This window comes from Trichechus manatus, unplaced genomic scaffold, assembly GCF_000243295.1.
Source record: "Trichechus manatus latirostris isolate Lorelei unplaced genomic scaffold, TriManLat1.0 scaffold00013, whole genome shotgun sequence".
In the NCBI taxonomy this organism is placed as follows: domain Eukaryota; kingdom Metazoa; phylum Chordata; class Mammalia; order Sirenia; family Trichechidae; genus Trichechus; species Trichechus manatus.
Genome location: NW_004443949.1, coordinates 29,647,089 through 29,672,374, shown reverse-complemented (window position 1 = coordinate 29,672,374; position 25,286 = coordinate 29,647,089). Strand labels below are relative to the sequence as shown.

The 25,286-nt window shown below is 34.3% G+C and overlaps 1 protein-coding gene across 2 annotated transcripts in view; it reads right to left on the bottom strand.

Annotated features, from left to right (window-relative positions):
* The window catches only part of KLHL1 (kelch like family member 1), a 492,649-nt gene that overhangs the window by 81,660 nt on the left and 385,703 nt on the right, over positions 1-25,286 (bottom strand). For both annotated transcript variants that reach the window (XM_012554148.1, XM_004371430.2), the window contains one exon: positions 11,159-11,383. In XM_012554148.1, the coding sequence (XP_012409602.1) occupies positions 11,159-11,383 (225 nt within the window). The remainder of the gene's footprint in view (positions 1-11,158; positions 11,384-25,286) is intronic.

Below are 25,286 nucleotides of genomic sequence, written 5' to 3'. Positions count from 1 at the left end.
AAAATTATGGTCTGTGATTAAAAACTACCCACAGACAATAAGGTGCTTCCAACAGGGACTTTAAATGTAGACTGAGCAAAACAAAGAATTAAAGCAAATTTTTCTTTTGTTTCTGTTTTAGTATTGGGAAAAGTTGCAACAACTTCCAGTTGCAAAGTGACCCAGGGAAACCTAACACATCCAGCATAAATAGGACAGAGCTGTCATATAGGAACATCTTTGTCTTCATCAGCCTTTCACAAAGATATAATTTTGGTCTTGACTTAACTACCAAGACTCCCTTATTTTCATATTACAGATTACTTACAAGACATCCAGTCAGTTTTCTATATTAACCATGATGGTTTCAAAAGATACCTCTTGCTCATGGATCGGTTAGTTTCTGCTTATTGTACTCACATAAAAACAACCCCTAACAGTGACCAAAGTAGGAAACCGGGAATAAGGACTTCTCAAAATTCACTCCTCCATAAAAGTAACAAGAACGTTGGCAAAAAAATTCAATTCAGCACTCTGGAAAATAACCAAAGTCTTGAAACCATCTGAGGAGCATTTATTAAAAAAAAAATGGAAGAAAAACCAGCAGAATTTTGGTAAGATGTGATGTTTCAACATACTTCATTCTCATTCTCTTCTACCTAGATTCACAGTAGTCTGGGAAACCTTCTGTTCAACATTGTACTGGAGGTAATGCCAGGGAAAATAGGCAACAACCAAAAAAAAAAAAAAAAAAAAGGAGTAACTACTGAGGCTGCTTACATACAACCAAACACCTAATGGGATTTGGTTCCTTGATTTGGAGGTTTAGAATCATGGTTTCATGGGACATCTCAGTTAATTGACCTAAAATTGTGTTAGCACTTCTGTTCCACCTCCTAGTCCATTGCATAGTGCCTGGTGTCTTTAAAGCTTGCAAACGGCCATCTAAGGCACAACAATTGGTCTCTATTTGCCTGAAGCAACAGAGAAACAAGGAAAGGAGAGTCAGAAATAGGAGGAGGATGTGGAATGTGTGGCTAATTGTGTCTGTGAATAACTGCCAACTCTGCCATGAGACCAGAACTGCATGATTCCTGGCTACCATTACTGAACATTTTGATCAAGGATTTTATAGAAGAATCCTGATCAACAGGGGGAAAATGTAGAACAAAATTTAAAATTCTCATGGACTCCAGAATTTCTGGAGCCCTGAAGGTTGGATGAACCCCTGAAAATACTGCCTTGAGATAATCCTTAAACCTTAAACCAAAAATATTCCCTGAAGTCTTCTTAAAACTAAACTACAGTTTAGCTTAACTAGTAAACAATGCCTGCTTTGAGCATTATGCTCCTTTAAGAACTAACTATATGGGATCAAATAGACAACAGCAACTCAAAAGATTAGATAGGAACCTTAGGGGGCAGTGACTTTATGTTACTGGGGGAGGAACATCTCAGAAAATGAGGGCGAGAATGGTTGCACAACTTGAAGAATGTAATCAATGTCACTAAACTGTACATGTAGAAACCATTGAACTGGTGTATGTTTTGCTGTGTATATTCTCAACAAAACAACAAAATACAATTTCTTTGAAAAGTTTAATTTTATAATATGTAAATTATGTCACAATTACAAGCAAAACAACAAAACAACTCCTACCATATATAAAATATTTATCCTGGAGCCTAGCATATAGAATGGTCATACTAAATGTTTGCTATATTATTCATCAAGGAGCCCTGGTAGCACAGTGGTTAAAGCACTTGAGTGCTCACCAAAAAGTTAGTGGTTTAAACTCACCTTTTGCTTCATGGGAGAAAGATGTGGCAGTCTGCTTCCATAAAGATCACAGCCTTTGAAACCTTAGGGGGCACTTCTACTCTGTCGTATATGGTTACTATCGGTCAGAATTGACTGGACGGTAATGAGTTTAATGCGTATATTATTCATCCATCTCTGCTCAAAAGATTTAATTGCCAATGGTACTGTCCTAAAGTCTTATTCAATTTTATTCAATGTAAAATGTATTGAAAAAAGACATATAGAATTATGTGCCTGAAAGACATAAATGCTAACCTAAAAATTTGTCAGCATGTTGAGGAGACTGTGATTTTAATTAGTTTAATTTAAATTAATAAAGTTTAAATAGTTTAATTTCCTAGGCAAATACATTGCTCCCTTGATTTCACATATTTAATATGCATAAAGTTTTATACAAGTAGTCCCCGACTTACGATATATTTGAGTTATAATGAACTGCACTTAAGACTGTTTTTTTTGTTTGTTTGTTTGTTTGTTTTGTTTTTGGTACCTCTTATCATTAGTAATATGTACTACATACAATATTGCAATGCATAATTTGCTGACGTTCACTCACAGATGTTCCATGTTATCCTTACTATTCAAAACACTGCCATATAGCAGGCTATGGGCTGATCTACAATGAAGTCAGTGTCAGTGTCAGGAGTTGTAATGGATGGCAAGTTGGGCAATGTTCAACCCTAATGACATATGACGTCTGAATTGTGCATGCAACTGATAGTCATTATTTGATAATTCCCCATGACACCTTCATCACGTAGATGATCTAAATCAAGATATGAAAGTGGTATATCTACCTCCCAATACAACAGCTATGATCCAGCCTATGGATCAAGGTATAATCACCACCTTCAAGGCATAATACCTACGGACTATGTTTGCTCAGGCAATAGCTGTAACAGATGGAGGTACAGTAAAATTATGTGATTTCTAGAAGAATTATAAAACTCTTCTGTGTATCTGGAACATTGCATCTTTCTGGGAGGAAGTTACAGGAAAATGTATGCAGGGGATATGAAAAAAACTGCTGAGTTATGTGAACATGCTCCAAGAAGTCGATCAGTATAGTATGATGGAAGGGATTGGTGAAAAATTTTCCATGTCAAGAATGCTGAATTTAGAACCAGATATCACCAGTGTGGAACAGCTCATAGACCACGAAGAAGGGGAATTGACAGATTAGGACTTAATGGATTGTGAAGAGGAAAGAAATGTTGAAGAAGAAAGAAATAATAAGGATGAGGAAGGAGAGAAGTAAAAAAATTTTACAGTGAAAGGATTAGCTGAAGTATTTTCTAAACTGAATCAGGGTATCAGTTGCTTAAAAACATGAACTCAAATGTTGATTGCTTTGCTAAAGTAGATTGACTAATTCAAGAAGCAGAGATATGTTACTGTAAAATATATGAAGAAAAAAAGAAAAGTAACATATAGACAACTCTCATTCATTTTCTGACTAGAAATGCAATCCTCATTCCCAGGGATAATCAAGATAATTCAGAACCTTCCACAAGTGAAGTTATTACTGCAACTGACAAAATGACAATGTCATCCAACTCTTCTTCATTGTCAGAGTAAATTTTTATGACTTGTGTATTTTTTAATGTATGTATGTATTAAAACATAACTGTAAGTTTCTATGTAATATTTCCAACTCCCAAAGACAAATAAAGATTGGATTTATACAGACACTGATAATGAAAGGCAATGATAATGAAAACAGAAAATAAAAAAGAGGTGTCAGAACCAACTTACAGCGGGGTTGTAGGAACAGAACCCTATCATAAGTGGGGGACTACCTGTACATTATATTATCCACAGAAGAAAGAGCTTTCTTTCTTTATTGTCAGCTATGAAACATTTTGACCATGTAATTATGTTTAGCAACAAATAAACTTATGAAATTACATAAGAACTTTTTTTTCCATACAAATCAGAGAAAGAAGCTATATATCTAAAAACCAAACCTGTTGCCATCGAGTCAATTGAGACTTATAGGGACCCTCTAGACAGAGTAGAACTGCCCCACAGGGTTTCCAAGGCTGTAATCATTATGGAAGCAGACTGCCATATCTTTCTCCCGCTGAGCGACTGGTGGGTTCAAACTATTGACCTTTGGTTGACAGCTGAGTGCTTAACCATTGAGCCACCAGGGCTTCATGAGAAGCTATATAGGTCAGAGAAAATAATTTGATATAAAATTTTTTTCTAATTTTACATTAGATTCTAGCTCATTATTTTTCAGCTATATAATGTCTGACTCATAGAGATCATAAGTGACAGAATGGAAATGCCCCATAGAGTTTTCTTGGCTGTAATCTTTATGGAAGCACATAGCCAGATCTTTCTTCAGCTGAGCCTCTGGGTGGGTTCAAACAGCCAATTTTTGGTTAGCTGCAAAGCACTTAACTGTTGAACCACAGGACTCCTTCCAATTATATAATACAGGATTACACATTCATTTTTGTAATTCCACTACATGCTACAGAGTAGGTGCTGATTAACTAGGAAACAAACAAAATAGGAAATTCTAGTTTCTGAACATATATGAAAATTAGCCCAGGCTGATGATGTAGACTCATATTTAATCTTGCCAATTACACTGAAAAGAGAAACAATGTATGGAATTGAATACTAACATCAAGACTGTAAAAAAAAGAAACTAGAGAAACAGAAATTAGTTGTGACTTCTTGATTATGCAAAAATACAGGGCACTGTCATTGTAAACCTTGGTGGTGTAGTGGTTAAGTGCTATGGCTGCTAACCAAAAGGTCAGCAGTTTGAATCTACCAGGTGTTCTTTGGAAACTCTATGGGGAGTTCTACTCTGTCCTATAGGGGCACTATGAGTCGGAATCGACTCAATGGCAACTGGTTTGGTTTTTCGGTTTTGGTCATCAGGGAATACCTTAGAGTAAAACTTTTTATTTGTTTTTTTTTCACTACCCCCATATTGTTCTCTTAAGAAGAGTTACTGCATCTTCCACACTATTAGACATTGCAATAGCAGCACCAGTACAGAGCTTGCCAAATTTGGTAGGATAACATGAGGATATCATCAGAGGGCAGAAGCCAACTGACTTGCTGGTCCAGAACATTTCTTCTTATTTTAGTTCCCAGCCCTAAGGCTAAGGCATCACAAAGGAAGCTAACAAATAAAGGCTCTGGGGAGTAATGTGCAAATGGATGTAAATGGATGTGTTCTTGGGGGTTATATATTAGGGATAACAGAAAATACGATGGGCAAAGTCAGCTTGCAGGGTCAGATCTCCACGTCCAGGTGTAGTTTCCCCTCCTCCTCTTGCAGTGTTTTAGGAGGGTACAAGTATGGCATATACCTTAGCCCCTCATACAATTAACCAAGTGCCTGATATGTCCTCGTGAATGCACGGGATCAAAGTAACTACATATTTCAGTTGCCACAACTACTGTTGAAAAGGAAGAAGAAAATGAGGGAGATGAGGAAGAGGGAAGAAGACCAGAATGAGGAGAAGAGGGAAAGAGAAAGAAGAACGGAGAAGAGCCTGTAGGAGGAGAAGTAAGAGGAATTCAATCGGAAAGAGAAATAGGAGGGACAGGAGGAGGGAAATGATTACCTTTAAAAAAAAAAGAAAGAATAAGAATTAACAAAAAAAGCAGATGACAATTTGAAATAAGAATAATAAAGAGCCTCAAAGAAATAAAGGACAATATTAATACCACAAAGAAGCAGCAAACAATCAGAATGAACTACTAAGTAGGAATAAAAACTTCAAAATTTACAGATTGATATATAGCAACAAAATATAATAATTAGGAACATGTAAGAAATTAATGTAACCCAAAAATCCAAAGCAATCACTGATAAATCTATATAGAGAAAAAGATAAATGCATCATTTTAGATGGAGATTTAGAACACATCTTATTCAGTAACAGAATATGTAGCAGAAAAACAGTAAACCAGATATAAAACATTTTAATAAACTGAATAATCTCAGTTTTCCATTCTGTTTTTTGATTATCAATTTTGATAGCACCACATTGTATTATGAATTATATGGTTTATATATGAACAATTGAAATGATAAAAGGAAAATAGTTATCAATGTAGAATTAGAGTCGAAAACTCAAGAAAATAATTTTTAAAAGATTAGAAATTTTAGTAAAGTTCCAAAAAATACTGATTTTCTAATAATTATCATAAGCATAATATGGAATAAAGTTCACTGTTAATAAAAATGCATTTGTAATATAGATTATATAGGGGATAAATCTTTAAAATAATTATAAAGAGCCTATATGAAAAAAAATCCAGAGAGAGAATAGCTGAGAGATAAAAATAATGTTTGAAAAGATAGTACATCATAACTTATTCTTTGTAGGAATATGCAATGAGATATGAAATCTTACTATACTAATTTGTGGTTGATTGTACTTCTCAATAAAAAATGCTAATAGAATTTTGAAACGATTAATAGAATAAATTTTCTCTTACCCTTTATCAACATTTCTTAGGTGATCTCAAATGTATATTTTTCTAGATGATATTTAAAATCATTTATTTATATTATAGTAATGATGGAAAGCATTCAATGAAATTATAAACTTCACTGAACCTGTTTTAATTTGAGAGTTTTGGGGTATAATATTTCACAGTAATTTTCCACTAGTATTATATGCATAGGAGAAAAAAAAATAACCTTTCCATTAAAATAAAAGGCTAAATAAAATAAAATCAAGAACATTTAAGAGGAAATTTTTAGTAATAACATATGTCATCAGAAAATTTATAATACTCTTACTGTAAAACTGAATGACCAGTAAAGGTAATAAATTTAGAATGAAAAATTCAGTAAGAGCATTTATAAATTATGGAATTAACAATGTATATTATGCTTCAAAACCTTCTCAAAAGTAGGCTATACATTAACAAATTTGAAGTTTATATAGTTTACAATTTTATCTCACAATGAAATTCTTGGACTTTTAAAATAATGCTTTAAAATTAAAAAGTATTTTCAAATAATTGATTTATTTAATTTTATCAGCTTATACAGAAAGTGTACCATTAACTTTAGAGATGAGGAAATGAAGACTTACTTTAAGAAAATAGCAAATGTTCAACAAATAATTGCCTAATGTCATGAAGAGAAGTAGTATCAGAACCGAAGGAAGTAGCCCCAATTTGGATTTCCTATCTAGGGTACATCATTATATCTTTCCAATATCACTCACTTATTAATTATTCTTGATTGATAATGTTATGATAACATTTAATGTATGCTTGCTGAGGTCTAGTTAGCATACTATAAAAACAATATAATATTAGTGGTTAAAAGATTATGGGTACAAAAATATGCAATGCAATTATTTTGGTAAAATAAATTGGTCATTTTTTAACACTGTGTGGACTAATTGGCTAATTGACATATTTATTTTATTTTATTTCATTTCCAACTTGTTTATGTAATGTTCTGCAGATGTGAGAATGCACTCATAATTGCCTAATTCACTTCCAAGAAATGCTTAGGCATTCAAAAAAATGGGGAATATTTTCTTATTCCATAGGTATTAATAGACAAGATAATGAATCAATAGGAATGAAGTAGCAATAGCTTTGTGCAAAGCAAAAATAGTTTTATGATGAAGGGGATTCAATATAACTTTTCAATAAATCATACATGGCATAGCTGAAAAGATTTACCTTCAGGCTTATTCCATATTGACACCTTAAATCCAACCTTATATTTGGCTTAAAAACTCTTTATCGCAAATCAGAGACATCTGTATGCTTGAACTTACTGAGTGTACCCCAATAAACCTAAACTATCTGAGGCCCTTTATAGTCTCTATATCATCTTAATTTTAAGACAGAAATAAACTTACATTTGCTTAATTCACTTTTATTTGGTATCTTTGTCATTACACTAATGAAACTCTACTATCTAATATTATCTGTTAGGATTACATGTGTACCTCATATAACATTCATAAGAGTTAATGAATAAAAATTAGGAAAAGTCATAAGACATCCTTTACAAGTCTTGTGAATCAGTAAAGAACTATAATTAATTTTTTTAAAAAAAGTTTATTCTCTAGTCCCTAGTCCAATTAAAATCTGCCCATGCATTATTAAAATTAGCAAAATATTCAGCTTCTTACATTTATGTCTTAATATTATAAAGATAAAATTAATCATTTATTATAAGTTGTCAATGTTGGACTGTATTCCTGTCCCCAATTATGTAGAAGTAAAATTAAAATAGGGAATGTATGAACACCACCAGGTTTTTACATTTAGTTCTTTTGAAAATATCAAGTGATTTATAAGAATATCTACATAAACTAAGATGAGATGTTCTTATGATTTTATCTCTAATTTATAATAGCAATTTGAACACTTGATTATTAAAAATAAAGTCTTTCTTTTTTTTAAATAATAAGGACTTATAAAATCTAGCTTCTCAGCAAGAATTCAAGTTCCCACATCTTAAAAATGTGGATAAGAAAACCCAATCTCTTCTTAGTGTGGCTATGGCAAAAGCATATCAATTCCTACCATTAAAATTATATTAAATTGCAACATTTTATATGGTTGAATAATAATAATAACCAGGCTAAGGCATTGTGAAAAAAATTGTAAAGTAAAGCATTATGCAAAATAAAATATCATTCTTAGCTGGGACAAAAAATCTTGTCTTAATGTTATATTTATTCCTTAGTTATGAAGGGTTGGAAGGGTTTTGTGAGAAATTGTAAGGAAAAAAGACAATTTTTATAAGAAAAATGTAAAATCGAGAAAAGAAAAATGATTGTGGTACAAAAGAGAAGAGGTAATTTCATAAGATCATTTAAAATATTAAGTTTTCTATTGATTTGTTCTTGTCAAGCCCCTCAAAATTAAAACTGGTTATCTGAACTAAACTGAAAGAGAATATCCAAGAGACTATTCAGGAATCACCTTTACTATCCTGCTGAGCATTGAAATCATCAGGACTCTTCGTCACCAGGTCATGATGATGTCACTCTCAGCAGGATAGTAAAGACAATCCTTCACTATTTAAAATGGCATTACTAATCAGGAAACTCAAGAAATAGGAGGTAATTTAGCCTAGAAAAGATCAAAAAGGTAGTTTTCTTTAGGTCAGAGTTATTTTTATTTATTTATTTATTTTTGCTTAGTTTCTTGGTGGAATATAAGTGAATAACAATATTAATGACACCAAACTTTAATTAATATTTGTTGTTAATCATTAATATTTGTTGTTGAAATGTTTTATAATTTTGCCTGTCTAAATATGTAGGTTTGCAATAAAAATAAACAATTAAACCATGATATCCCCTTAATGTGTATATTCTAAATATATGAAAAAGCACTTACTATGTGGTAAAGTAAACAAAAACAAAAACTTGTTGCAGTCAAATCCATTCCAACTCATAGTGACCCTATAGGACAGAGTAGAGTTGCCCCATAGGGTTTCCAAGGAGTGGCTGTTGGGTTTGAACTGCTGACCTTTTGGTTAACAGCGAAACGGTTAACCACTGCGGCACCAGGGCCCCATGTGGTATAGAAGGTCTTCGAAAAGTAATTTGCATTTTACATTACATTCTTCATGATACAAAAAGGAACTGTAATTCCTTATTAAATTCCTCTTTTTACAAAAATTTGTATAGTGCTTTGCAATTTCCAAGTGATTTTATATATATTATTATTATTTGATTTTTAAAAATCTATTTGTTGCAAATCAGGATACTGAGACTTAGCATTTAAGTGCTGGCCCAAAGTGATCCAAATAGAAAGTGGTAGATCGAGCACATCCTTTGAATCCAAATACAGTTCTCCCACTTCTATTGGTTACTCTATCCAAAACAAAAACCAAACCTGTTACCGTTGAGTGGATTCCAACTCATAGTAACCCTTCAGGGTTACTCTACAGGAGGGATCAATTACAATCATACCATATTGACCTAGAGTGTCAGCTGATGTGTTACTTTTTCTCCTGGATTTTTCAAAGTGGAGTTAATTAAGTGCAATACTTTAAATAGGGTTGCCTATCCAGTAATTTTACTGTGTGGTTTAAAGTCAGGAAAGATGTGTGTCAGGGTTATATCCTTTCAACACATAGTTATTCCATCTGAATGCTGAACAAATAATCCGAGAAGCTGGACTATATGAAGAAGAACTCAGCATCAGGATTGGAGTAAGACTCATTAACAACCTGCGATATGCCGAAGACACAACCTTGCTTGCTGAAAATGAAGAAGACTTGAACCACTTATTGATGAAGATCAAAGACTACAGCCTACAGTATGGATTACACCTCAACATATAGAGAACAAAATCCTCACAACTGGACCAATAAGCAACATTATGATAAATGGAGAAAAGACTGAAGTTGTCAAGGATTTCATTTTACTTGGATCCACAATCAATGCCCATGGAAAGAGAAGTTAAGAAATCAAAGGACGCATTGCACTGGGCAAATCTGCTGCAAAAGACTTCTTTAAAGTGTTAAAAAGCAAAAATGTCACTTTAAGGACTAAAGTGCACCTGAGCAAAGCCCTGGTGTTTTCAGTCACCTCATATGCATGTGAAAGCTGGACAAGGAATAAGGAAGACCAAAAAAGAAATGATGTCTTTGCTGAGGGCTATGTGGACCATGGTTTCAGGGAACATCTAGCTTAATTGGTACAACATAGTTTACAAATAAATGTTCTACATTTTACTTTGGTGAGTAACATATGGGATTTTAAAAGCTTGTGAACAGCATCTGAAATACTCCACTGCTCTCACCCCGTCTGAAGCAAGGGAGAATGAAGAAAACCAAAGACACAAGGGAAAGATTAGTCCAAATGACTAATGGACCACAAGTACTACGGCCTCCACCAGGCTAAGTCCAGCACAACCAGACGGCACCCAGCTACTACCACTGACTGTTCTGACAGGGATCACAGTAGAGGATCCCAGGCAGACCTGGAGAAAAATGTAGAACAAAATTCTAACTCACAAAAAAAAAAAAAGACCAGACTTACTGATGTGACAGAGACTAGAGAAACCCCGAAAGAGCCTCTCCATGATGGTTCTACTTTTTTTTTTTTAATTAATTTATACTTATTGTATGAATGCCAGACTGTGATAATTTAGAGGATAGACTGAGTCCTACTCATTTTGAGATCTTCATCATCACTTTCATTACTTCAACACACATTTGTCAACACAAGAAAATGTCAAGAACTTTAAAAAATACTTCAGGTATTCCATAATTTATCTAAACTTAATGAGAATTGATGATAATAATACCATATTTTAAACATACATTTTGCATTATCTATAAAATGATTCCAAAAACAACATCAATAAAGTAAGAGATCTTACCTAGACCATGTCTATGTGTTGACATTGGGGGTAAGACTGTCCAAGTCTTGGTTTTTGGATTATAACATTCAACCGTGTTCAAAGTCTTTAAGCCATCTCGACCTCCAATTACAAAGAGTTTGTCATCAATAACAGCCACGCCAAACTGCAGCCTCCTGCCATTCATCATACCTGCCTGGATCCACAAATTTGTTCTGAGGTCATATTTCTCTATGGTTGTAGCTCCTGCTAAAACACAAAATCAAATAGTCACCAATTGCTACTAATACAACATACAGCCTGCCCAAGGCAGTGTACCAAATCCGGATGTGAAAACACTCTTGTCACATTCATTTTTCTTAAGAAAAGTGCCAGAAAAATAAAGGCTGTAATTCAACTATTTTATTTTCCCTTCTTGGCAGACACTAATGATCAAAATAGATACAAATGTTAGGTTTGTTTGAATCACATAATAGTCTCACGCTAAACTACTGACTGAATAGACACATTGTTGGGCATGACACAGTTCTGTCAGTAGACTTTACAACTTTATCACTGTTTTCCATTTAAAAAATTGTAGTATAATCCTGGTTTGGAAAAAAATACATAAAAGCCCTTTTAAATAAGAAAGAAATATATTTTATCTGTATAAATTTCTTAGAGAGAAGTTAATTGAATAAAATATTTACCATGTTTCCCTTTAAAATTTGTCTGATGATTTAACCAGAAGATTTTAAAAGTCAATTTAAGACATAAGCAAATAACTGCTATGCATTTTTTAAACCTCCATTTATATACATATATATATATACACACACACCAATATATATCCACATATACACACACACATATGTGTGTGTGTGTGTGTGTGTGTGTGTGTATATGGAAACCCTGGTGGCATAGTGGTTAAGAGCTACGGCTGCTAACTAAAAGGTCAGCAGTTTGAATCCACGAGGCAGTCCTTGGAAACCCTATGGGGCAGTTCTACTCTGTCCTATAGGGTCACTATGATATATATATGTTTCTGGAGAATGGTTGTTATTGTGTGCAGTCCAGTCAATTCCAACTAATAGCAATCTTTTAGGACACAGTAGAACTGCCCCATAGTGTTTCCAAGGCTATGATCCTTATCGGAGCCACATCTTTCTCCCACAGAGCAGGTGGTGGGTTCGAATCACCAATCTTTCAGTTAGCAGCTGAGTGCTTAACCACTGTGCCACCAGGGTTCCTTCTCTGGAGAATAGCTTAATAGAATTCAGAGGCATAGAATTATCTTCTATCCTTCATCAAACATATTATATTCTCTACATAAAATATCCATCTTTCCTGAAATATTTTTATATATGAATTTTAGAAATCCAATAATTCTGACTTGTAAAGTGGATATTGACAAAAGAAATAAGCTAAATTCCTGGTGAGTTTTGTCTTGATGGATTCAATTCCACATTCCACATTGAAAACATGCCTTCCTACAACAAGCTCCCAAATGTTCATATGATAAAAATATGCTAACAATCACTGAAGTTGCTTCAGTGTTTGATCTTAATGTTCAGACTCAACGTTCATCAGCGTTTCATCTTCAATGATTAAACATCCCTGCAAAGGGAATCAGTACTCTTGTGTGCTTTCACTTAAGCACTGACAATCTATTTTATTTGTACTATAATAGAAGCTTGCAAATGTAGGGAAAATATTGCTCAGGGGGCTCATTCACTCTTTAGAATATAACCAGCATTGAAAACTAAACAAACATCTTGTTAGGAGACATTTTGATAATTGAAGTAAAAATTATATAACTTATGTTCAACGTTTACTCAAAGGTAACATAGTAGTGATAATATAGATGCTGAATTAGGTGCAGTAAATCCTTTTTTCTGATGTTATTGAAGATATGAGCTAATTTCCACATTCAGTTAAATTTGAAGTATTATAAAAGTATTACTATTTAGAAAAGTCATCTATTACCATTACATGTTATTTTAAGCAAAAGTGTTTGTTTTATGTTTAAATGTGTTTATTACATTTCATAGTGAATGTTTTATTTAACTGTGTATGAATCAAAATTCCAAAGTGAGCAAATTCCTGAATAATTTCAAGGTAATTTGCATTCGAAAAGCTTGGTAGCATTCGTATTTCATAAATGCCCACTAAAAATTAAGAATTAAGTTCAGGGATCTATCTCCAGTGGCTAATTCTTGAGAAATGATTGGCAGAAGAAATAGCTTAACCTGAGTGCAAATAACCCACTACGTTGAGACCCATATTTTTTAGATATAATTGGAAAAGGAAGTATTTGAACAACTTCACTTCTCTTAATCTCCAAAACCTTGGTCAAAACCTTGATAGAGAATTTGAGGTCCAGTTACCCTCCTCAGAGGAAATAGCTGGCAACGGGTGAAACTAACCATTTCCGAGCTACCAAAGAAGTTATTTAAAAAGAGAAACTGAGGATTTGATTTGGGTTTCAAAGCCTTTTCCAAACAAGCTAGATGTGTCTTAAATCTCAATATATGACAGGATTTCTGACTTTTACAGTGTTTTCTCTTGAACTTCAATCCTCAGATGTGACCTATTTACTGATCCCAGTGTTGCTACATGGTAAATATAACTCGTTCCTGCTTTTTTATTTTCAAAATAGATGCTGTATTAATCTCCTATTGTTGCCGTAATGAATTATTACCAGTTTGGTAGCTTAAAGAACACAAATTTATTGTCTTAGAGTTCTGGAGATTAGAAGTCTGAAACAGGTCTCACTGCACTACAATTGAGGTGCTGGCAGGAATGCATTCCTTTCAGAAGGTCTAGGTGAAATCAGTTTCCCTGCATTTTTTCATCTTCTAGAGGCCAACACTATTCCTTGGCTTGTGGTACATTCACCCATCTTCAAAGACAGCATCATTGCATCTCTCTGAATAATCTCCTTATGTTAAGATCAGTTGATTAGCTACTTTAAGTCTGTCTGCAACCGTAATACCCCACTGCCCTGGTGCTGGAGACGTGGTGGCGCAGTTATTAAGAGCCGAGGTTGTAAACTAAAAGGCTGGAAGTTCAAATCCATTGGCCTCTCCTTGGAAATCTTATGGGGTAGTTCTACTCTGTCTTGTAGGGTCGCTATGAGTCGGAATCGACCCAATGGTAACTGGTTTTGCCCTGCTGTTGCGTTGGTTAATTGCTAAGCTGCTAACTGAAAGGCTGGTGGTTTGAACCTACCAGCTTTTATGTGGAGGAAAGATGTGGCAGTTTGTTTCCATAAAGATTACAGCCTTGGAAACTCTATGGGGCAGTTCTACTCTGTCTTATGGGTTAGATACGAGTCAGAATGGACTTGATGGCAGTGGGTTTGGTTGTTTGGATATTTATTTAAAGGAACCCTGGTGGTGCAACGGTTAAGCACTCATCTACTATCCTAACGTATTATAGCCAAGAAAACTCTATAAGCAGTTCTACTCTCTAACATATGGGGTTGCTATGACTCAGAATTGACTCGACAGTAACGGGTCTTAAACTCTAAGAGGTTTACATGTATTAATGCATTTAATTTCCACAAAAATGTGATGAGTTAGCTATTATTATGATGTTAGTTTTACAGAAGAAAAATCAAATCACAGAAAGCTTAAATAATTTTCTCAGTGTTTCTCAAATAATAAAACCAAGAGAGCCTGCTTCTAGGACCCACCCTGTTAAAAATAGCCTTTTACCACCTCTTTTCCAGTTACAAAAAGAGTTAATTGCAATTAATAAATATGTGGTAGGCAGAATCTTTAAAATGCCCCCTCTCAAGATCCCATGACCTAATTCCTGGAAACTGTGAATATAATTAGATATTACTCCCTTGATTGTTATGTTATATGGCAACAAACAAAAAAACCAGAGTAGAACTGTGCTACAGAGTAGAACTGTTCCATAGAGTTTTCTTGACTGTAACCTTTACGGAAGCAGGCCTCTGCAGAGCCACTGGGTAGGTTCAAACCAGCAACCTTTAGGTTATCAGTCAATTGCAAACCACTTGCTCCATCCAGGGACCTGTTATATGGTACAGTTGATCGTAATATAAAGGGATTAACTGGGTAAGTTGATCATATAAACCCTTAAAAATACAGAGCATTTTCTGGCTAGTGGTAGAAGGGGAAGTCAGAAAGATTTGAAGCATAGTAGGATTTGAGCATAGGTGGCACAACAGTTAAGCGCTCTGCTGCTAACTGAAAGGTTGGCAGTTCAAACCCACCCAGTGTCTCTGCAGGAGAGAGACCTAGCGATCTATTTCCATAAACATTATAGCCAAGAAAACCCTATGGGGCAATTCTAATCTGTCACATGGGGTAACTATGAGTAAGAAGTGATTTGACAGCACCAAATAACCACAACAACAGGATTGACTTGTACCTGGTCTGAAGAAGGAATGCAGGGGTCATCTCTAGGAGCAGAGAGTATCCCTCAGTGGACAGCTAGCAAGGAAATAGGAGCTCAATTTTATAATCACAAGGAACTGAGTTTATCTGAATGGGCTTGGAAGAGGATTCGTAGCTCTAAATGACAGTGCAGCCTAGCCAACACCTTGACTTAAGCCGTTTGAGATCCTAAGCAGAGAATCCAACCACGCCATCTCAGACTTCTGACTTACAGAACTGTGAGTAATGGATGGCTGTTGTTTTAAGTCACTAAGTCTGTGGTAATTTGTTAGGGCAGCCATCCACTATAGTTCATTTTAATTTGCATTTTAAAAATTTCTAAAGTATGTGTTTTCTAAGTTCAAGAGAATAATTAGAAAGTATTAGGTACATTTTGTATTTTCCTCCTGAGAAAGGAAATCTAAAGCAGAAAAAATTAATCAAGATGTTATCAAAAGTGTGGTTCTGGGACCCTTTGTGGCTGTTGATACATGGAGTAAAATAGGACTATTTTTTAGAAGGCACAATAAGAATGAATGTGTGTATATTCTATTTTGGCATTACAGAAGACAGAACTTACTTTAGCATCCATAATTCAAATATTTAGCAACTTTACTTATCTTACTTATTAAGTGATAAAAGTTGTCTAAACTGACAATATAGATATTACAAAAGCTCCTATAAAGAAGATAAAACCCTTTTACTCAAACTCACCAAAAAGGCCCTCAGGTCTTTGCATGAATTCTTTTTACTACAATTTCAATGCAATATTAATTAGCTCAGTTACCTGACTTCCAAGCTTTTTAGAAAGCAGCACTAGCTGACTGTAAGGGAGTAGCTAGAAAAAAAAAATTCCACTGATTTAACTCAAATGGAACAGTCATTTAAAGCTACCTAAAGAGAAAACAAATTATGTAATGCCTATAGAGCATCTTGACCCATGAATGATAGTGATCCCAATGCCATGAAATTGTTAAGAAAAAGTTAATCTATGTTTTATTCTCTTAAATAAAGCAGTAAGTAAAAGAAACATTTTGGAAAATTTTAAAATGAAAGCTATTTTTCATAATGCATAAAGTATTAGACTTTATTCTTTAAGGAAAATATGATTTTAAAGAATGACTTATTTCTTGAATTTTTCCTAGAATAAAAATTTCATTGACTTTCACATATCCAAACATTTATGAAAAATATAGGTTTGGAATAACATCCTTACACTTATTCAAAAGGTATTATCTCAGGAAAAATACTTTTCAATGCAAATAAACTTTTATTTTTTAGGTAATTCTGTTTTATAAGAATATTCTTGTAAGCATTTCATAATCATCGCATAATTCTGCAGGTGCCAAAAAAAAACTGACAAAATTTCACACCCATGCCTGATATAAGCCATTTGTAAAATACTAATAGATGTCTATGTAATCATGTATAGAGCTAAAAATGTAAATATACTATTACACTTAATGCTGGATTTGAAGTAGACATATAAATCCCCAAAATCCAGCAGTGTGCTTCATGTCAGAATAATCTCCTTAAAATCAGGAAATATAAAAGATTCCCATTACTTGGATCATAGTCAAGGAAAAGAAAAATACGAGGCACAATTTTCATTGTTGTAGTTCAGGTAATAGTACACCCAAGGAACTAAAGAAGTATAACCTTTAAAATCTTAGAAAAATATAAAAGGTTTCTGGAAGTTGGCAAATCAGAAAAGCAATATATAAAAATCAATGCAATTGCTTTGTAAAGATAAAAATTACTTACATTGTATAAAGAAGAGAAGATATTAAAAATAGCAATACCAAAAAATAAATGATCAAAAATAAAACCAACAAGGTCTATACCAGTTCTAGATGAAAGAAAAAAAAAAAAGGAATTGTCTTGTGGGATGTCAACTTGAATGAATGGAATGAACTATATTGATTTTGAATGAGATGCCTTATTATTGCAGAAATAATTATCATATAATCACAATATAATAATGATGTTTGTACAGGTATTTATAAAATATTACTTCTGTTTCTCTGGAAATTCAAATGTAAAATAATAGGAAACACATTTTTAAAAGTCAGAAAAACTATAATATAGAGGAGTCTTATGGGTAAATGCCCTACCAGCTAATAAACTGTATTGTATAGCTATATAGATGAAAACATTTATTTTTAACTGATGAAGGAAACCAGCTAGATCAATACATTTGAAAAGAAATCCATAAAAACCCCAATAAATATGGGTATTTATAATATAACAAAAGTGGCTATTCACTTTACTGGGAAAACATTTTATTATCAAATTAATAGTGTTAAGAAAACCAATTATCCTTTTGAGAAAAATAAATAAACAAATTTGGATCCCTGCCTCACTCCTTACGCCTAAATGTATTTTAGATGAATCAAAGACTCAAACACAGTTCACATGGCCATGTAACTCACTAATTGTTTGGTTCTCCTCTCAGGGCTCCAAATATAAAAACTGAAACTTTGTAAGTAATCCGTCTACGGTCGCACTCTACTAAAATCTAAACATACAAGAAGACAAAAAGTAGATGATTAATTTTCACTTCTACATTGGCCTAAGATCACAGGAACGTGAATGAAAGACACAAAAAGTAAATATTAATAAATATTTGACATCTGATGGCCTAAATATAAAATATATTTATGACAAAAATATACAAAAAAAATGAACAAAGAAAAAACCCTAAGAACTGGGAATATATGGAACAAGCCTTTTAATAAGTCCAACAGAGGGTAAACTTCCTTGATATACAAAAAACTTTTAAAAATCAACAGGAAAATAGAAACACTGAAAGAGAAAAACATGCTAATGACATTAATGGCATTTAAGAGGAATGTAATATGAATAGAATGTAGTCATCAGAAAAATTACTTAAGCTTGCCTACTAATTAAATAATCTTATTAAATTTCAAAAAAAATCAGAAAATATGTAATTCTGGTGTACTTTCATTACCAGCTGATTGACACTAAATCAATACAACTTTATTGGGATGTGTGTATGTGTGGGTGGGTGTGTAAACAGGTAATAAAATTAGAAAATGAGGGAGTTTAATTTTTAATGTGTAACTTTGTCTGTTTTAAGTATTTTACCATGAAATACATTAAAAAGTATTTTACTAAGACCATATACGTTTTAGGTCTATAATTAAAATGTTGTTGTCAGTTCCCATCGAGTCGGTTCCAAGTAGTAACCCCTTATTTTATAGCAGTCTTTTTGTTGCTGCTAATGATGTCACAGGAAAGAGTCTACAGAAAAGGTAAGAGAAGGCTTGTAGTTATTATTTTTATCATTGCTACTTAACTACTGTTTCTACAGCAACAAATTCACATATTAAAACAATTTTACAGAAAAGAACACACATGTTAAAAAATTATTGCAAGCACATTTCATTTTTCTACTTCCTTAATAAATGATAATTAAATATAAACTCATGCTTACTGACATTATAAAATATTTATTTTCATAACTAATATAATTTGCCAAGAATCAAGGAAGCCATTGTTGTTTGTATTGCTATTAAAATGCTCCAGGTGCCAATACATACCATCCATTCAACATTTATTCAATTTTTTTTCACCCTTTGTTGAAAAATGTGGGCACTGGTGAGTGAAAGAAAAAGATGGCTCGCATGATCTAGTATTACTGACTGCACAGCAGAAGTCCAAGTCATTGAAATGTCTTTCCAGAAATGTAGTAAGGGAATATGAGGTCCCATTCATCTCTACCTAAACTATAAACTTTTGGGAAGCGTATTTTGCTTTTTTCATAAATGAGTACCTGTCTTTACAAAGACACACTAATTGAAGGCTATCTGTGATTCATTGATTTGTATTCACTTCAAAATTAAGATTTATATTAGTGTAACGTTAGGAACAAGTGTAGATACTTGATTTCTTTCTAAATCTTTTACCTTTTACTCTCTGTGAATTTCTATCCTAGAAGTAATTTAAGGTAGCACTAGAGAGTCTCTTTTTCTTTGCCAGAATATAGCCACACATTGGAGGACTAAGATTAGGTATGATGAAACACACTTGCACACACACACTAATTCTCTCCTAGGTGTGTAAAAAGACACTTAATGTGGAGGAAATATGTACTTACCCACATTAAGGGCACATTCATCAGGAAATTGATCGAAAAGAATGTACTGTGTACTCAAGAACTTATAATTATGGTGGGCATTTTATTAAAAAACACAAACTTATTCAATCTGCTTTCACCGAAAGATCTATAGAATGTACAATGATGTTGACCAAAACTTCTGATTACTCAAAGGCAAGCTAAAGTGATTAGTAGGCTAAATTTTGAAGAATTGACATATTTTCCTTGATCCATTCATAAAAGAGATACCAGAAATGATTTCAGCTAAGATAGTAACTAGGCATTGTCTTTCTAGTGAAGAAAAGACAATGAAAGGAAACTTTCCTGACAGGTGACTGACTTTTCACTTGAGAGCATTCTGTCACTTTCTGCTAAGGAATATGGCAGCCAGAAGCTGGAGTCCCTCCTCTGCAGACTCACTGGGGCCTACATAAACAACAAAAATTCAACTTCACACATGAGCGTCTTTCCTGATTCTAAAGATTATTAAGGATGCAAATGCCATGACTTCACTTAGTTTTTCCCTTGGTACCTTTGGGGAAATATTGTTCTGCCCCCAAATGCTTCTTAGCAGCCAGTATTCCAAAAGACAGTTCTCTGTGTCTGAAAAGCAAACTGAGCTTTGGTTGGCATGATGTAATTCAGGGTTTAGAGTTCCTTCTATAACTTTGTACAAATTGATGACCTTGAACAAGTAATCTCCAACGATATACCTCAAGTAAGTTGCCGAAGTGGAACCAAAGTGACTGAAAGGAGTTACTGAGGCAATCAAGTAGAGTACTATTTGAAAGGGCAAAGATGAAAGAATAAGCTTTCTTTCTTTCTTCTTTTTTTTTAATATTGCTTTTCTTTCTAAAAGTCCCACAGTATTTTAAAGTTATTTTCCCCTACTTAATTGTAAATGCTCTGGTTTCTCTAACACAGAATTGCAAGTGAATCATTTTCTTAAAGTCATATGGTGATTTCTATTAATTAAATGCTTTAAAAACTATCCAGTCATTGAACTGCAGTATGAAAATCTGTACTTTACATGTTCTTGATAGTGCAGCTTGTCCAGTTCAAGCCAACGAAGTAAAAATCAGGTCAAGATGGTAAGACTACTTAGCTATTTTACTTTCCATTTTTGCTTCAACAAGACTGATAATGACACAAAGAGTAAAGAGACAAATTCAAGATAAAATGATGTGGCCTGGTCCTTATAGAAAGAGAAAAATATAAAAATTTATTCCTAAATTTAGACAATTTCTTAGTTTTAAATATATGAAAATCCAAAGCATGCATTAAATATTAAACTATAATACATGTTCTATAATAAAATGCTTCAATATAAGAAATCTCAATGAAATGAAGTATTTATTTTATCATTAAGAATAAAAGTACCCTCTTCTTTATATTTTTCTTCATCACCTCTGACAATATTCTTAGGATTATTAGCCACATATTCCAGACATCATATAAGATTTGTTTTGAGTTCACATAAAAGAGTAAAGCTGTCTGATCAGACTCCTAACTGTTAATCAAAATAAATAATTGATCTGTACCTACAACTGAGGCTGTTAACTAGAAGTCAACACAAATATGTAGCAATAAAGAATGGCTTTGATTCTCCTTCATTTGTCCACTTGGTTAATCACTGTCTAAAGAAATACTCACTGCTAGTGTGGTACTGACTGACCATCAGCATATTTGGTATTGCTTGAACTAGGTTCTATTTGAAACAAAAGTATCATGAATAAAGTGATACCAGAATGATGTAATAATGCAATATACTTATTATTTCCTTTACTTTACCTCCTATGAATATCAATTTGAAATATCCTGTGTTTTCAACTCTATTTATTCTTTCTTTGTTACTAAATAGAGTTGCAAATACCCTGTCATTCTACCCCTCCTATTTCTGTATATCAAACAGCATATTTCTATTCTCCAGGAATAAAGACATTCCCCACTTTGCATGGTTCCAAAATGCATACATTTGAGTTACTGAAGTTTAGTTCAAATTTTGTTACTACAACATATTGGCAGTAAGCAATTGCCTGAAGTACACACTTTGCTGCTAGCTCTTCAGTCCACAAATCACTATGTAAATAACAGACGCATATCATGACCAATGACTGATCATGTCACTTCTTTCAAGGTCTGTAGATGATTAGTTATTGCATATCTTTCTTGTGTTGGCTTTTTGTCTGTCAGTGATAAACTCACTGATATTTTTCAAAAATGAGTAACTGAAAGAGAACTGATCAACAAAAATGAAAAGTGATAATGCTGTAAGCGACATTAGAATTGAATGAAAATGTGCAGGATGATCCAAGATGGCAGAGTAGTCAGACTCTTCCAGTGGACCTTTTTACAACAAAGACCTGAAAAAACAGGTGAATCAATTATACATGACAATCTAGGAGCCCTGAACATCTAAGGCAAAGTTGAGGAACTGGACTGAGTGGCAGGGGGAGGCAGAGATGGTTCGGATGCAGTGAGGAGTTGCCAGACCTGACCTGGTGAGAGCCTGAGACTTTCAGGCCTGAGCAGCTCATGGGTGAGCAGTGAGGCAGGCAAGAGGCAGTGCTCGGGAGGCGTATTCCACACTGCGAGAGGCCCAGCTGCAGACAGTCTACTCGACCAACCAGAACCAGTGAGAAGAAGCAATAGATGGGCAAAAGATAAGTACTTGCATACAGTCTACTGTGTGGATCAAATACACCCCCCTTAGGGAAAAACTTCTCTCCCATTTACCTCCCCACACCCTGCTCTGCACTGGGACCCAGTCCAGCTTCAGCAACTGCAGAGTCCCCTGGGCTGGAAGTAGGATCTATCACACACCCTGAGCCATTCTCTTAGCCTTGGAGAGTGAACAAATTCACAAATGGGAAAAAGTAAATTGCCAGCTCCCCTAAGCCAGGAACCCAGGGTAGGCACAGGTCCTTTGCCTAGGCACAGGAATAAGGGATCCACAGACTTTGAGTGCCTTTCCCCTTGCAGAGACTTGTGTGGGCTCATTTCAACAGCGTAGGCCCTCCTTACCACAGTACAACAGAGTATATAACAGAACTCTAACTTGAACTGTTTCAGCTGTGAAGTTGTAGGTTTGTGACATTTAACACTGCTCTGCCCATTAACCAGGGTCTTCACCTACCCACATCAGGGCCTGAGGACCGGTGGCTCCACCCATACAACCTAGCCACCTACGATAGGGGCCCAAGAATAAGAGATGCCCCCCAGTCCTTAGAGCCAACAACACTGGGTGCTCATAGTCTGGCTGCAAAACCCACCCACCTACACGCTCCAGGGAACAGGCACACGCCTTCCTCCTGGACATTCAGGGACAGCATCAGCCCCCTGCCTTGCTCAGAGGGTGTCCCCCTGCTGCAGCCAGATGCCTGTGCCTACACCAATCACCCATGCCTGTCTAGGACTGGAGGTGAGAGACTACACCATACACTTGGTGGCTATCTACCTGGGCACCTGAGCTGAATCCATACAGGAGGAGTGGGAAGCCTCCTGAGCTCACATACCTAGTAACAGATCTAACCACCTGGTGACAGGACATTAGAGTTTCAAAGGTGCCAATAATCAAACTAGCTCTTATAAGCAGCCTATTTGGGCATATAATAAAATACATAAATATAATAACATATTGATGGCTCGGAGACAAAAGTCAATATCAAATCACATAAAGAGGCAATTCATGATGGCTTCAGCAAGCTCACAAAATAAAGAATCTAGAACTTTTCCAGAGGAGGAAAATTTCTTGGAATTACCAGAGGCAGAATACAAAAGATTAATATACAGAAATCTTCATGAAATTAGGAAGAAAATTAAGCAAAACACAGAACACACAATTGAGGAAATTAAAAAGATTAAAGAAGAGCATAAGGACATATTTAACAGGTTGCAAGAACCCATAGAGAGACGCAATCAGAAATTTAGAAGACTAACAATAAAATTACAGAATTAGACAACTCAATAGAAAGAACTGAGGCAGTGGAAGTCAGAATTAGTAAGATTGAAGATAAAGCACTTGACATCAACTTATTTGAGGAAAAATCAGATAAAAGGATTAAAAAAAATGAAGAAAACCTAAGAATTATGTGAGACTCTATCAAGAGGAATAACCTATGAGTGACTGGAGTACCAGAACAGGGGGAGATAACAGAAAATACAGAGAGAATTGTTGAGATTTGTTGGTAGAAAACTTCCCTGATACCGTGAAAGATGACAAGATATCTATCCAAGATGCTCATCGAGCCCCACATAAGGTAGATCCCAAAAGACAATCACCAAGATATATTATAATCAAACTTGCCAAAACCAAAGATAAAGAGAGAATTTTAAGAGTGGCTAGGGATAAATGAAAACTTATTTACAAAGAAGAGTTAATAAGAACAATCTTGGACTACTCAGCAGAAACAATGCAGGCAAGAAGACAATGGGATGACATATATATAAAGCCTTGAAGGAAATAAATTGCCAGCCAATAATTATATACCCAGCAAAACTGTCTCTCACAAATGATAGTGAAATTAGGGCATTTCCAGATAAACAAAAGTTTAGGGAATTCGCCAAAATCAAACCAAAATTACAAGAAATACTAGAGGGAGTCATCCAGTTAGAAAATTAATAACAACAGATAGCTACCCAGGACTAAAACAGAGGACAGAACAATCAGATATCAATCCAGATAGAGAAGTCAGGAAAATAAATCAAAGCTAAAGCACTGAAAATAAGGAAACTGAGCTGTCAATATGCAAAAGATGACAACATTAAAACAAAAACGAGGGACTAAAAAATGTAGGCATAGATTTTTTATAAGGAGAAGTCAAGGGGATATAAAAAAATAAAAGACTGGTTTAAACTCGAAAAATAAGGGTAAATATTAAGGTAACCACAAAGGAAACTAACAATCCTACAGGTCAAAAAAAAAAAAAGAGAGAGAGAAAAATATAATGACTCAGCAAATACAAAATCAACAACAATGAAAAAGATGAAAAGAAAATACATAAAGAAAAATGACTCAGCACAGAAAATTAAGTAGAACAAAGAAACTGTCATCAACACACACACAAAAAGACATCAAAATGACAGCACTAAACTCATATCTGTCAATAATCACACTGTATGTAAATGGACTAAACACAGCAATAAACAGAGTGGAAGATTGGATAAACAAAACACGATCCGTCTATAGGCTGCCTAAAAGAGACACACCTTAGACTTAAAGACACAAACAAACTAAAACTCAAAGAATGGAAAAAAATATATCAAGCAAACAAGAACCGAAAAAGAGCAGGAATGACGATATTAATCTCTCACAAAATAGACTTTCACGTAAAATCCACAACAAAAGATAAGGAAGGACACTATATAATGATTAAAGGGTCAATAAACACCAGGAGGACATAACTATAAACACCAGGAGGACATAACTATAATAAATATTTACGCACCCAATGACAAGGCTCCAAAATACATAAAACAAACTCTAACAGCACTGAAAAGAGCGATAGATAGCTCCACAATAGTAGTAGGATACTTCAACATACTACTTTTGGTGAAGGACAGAAACATCCAGAAAGAAGCCCAACAAAGACACGGAAGAGGTAAATGCTACAATCAACCAACTTGATCTCATAGATATATA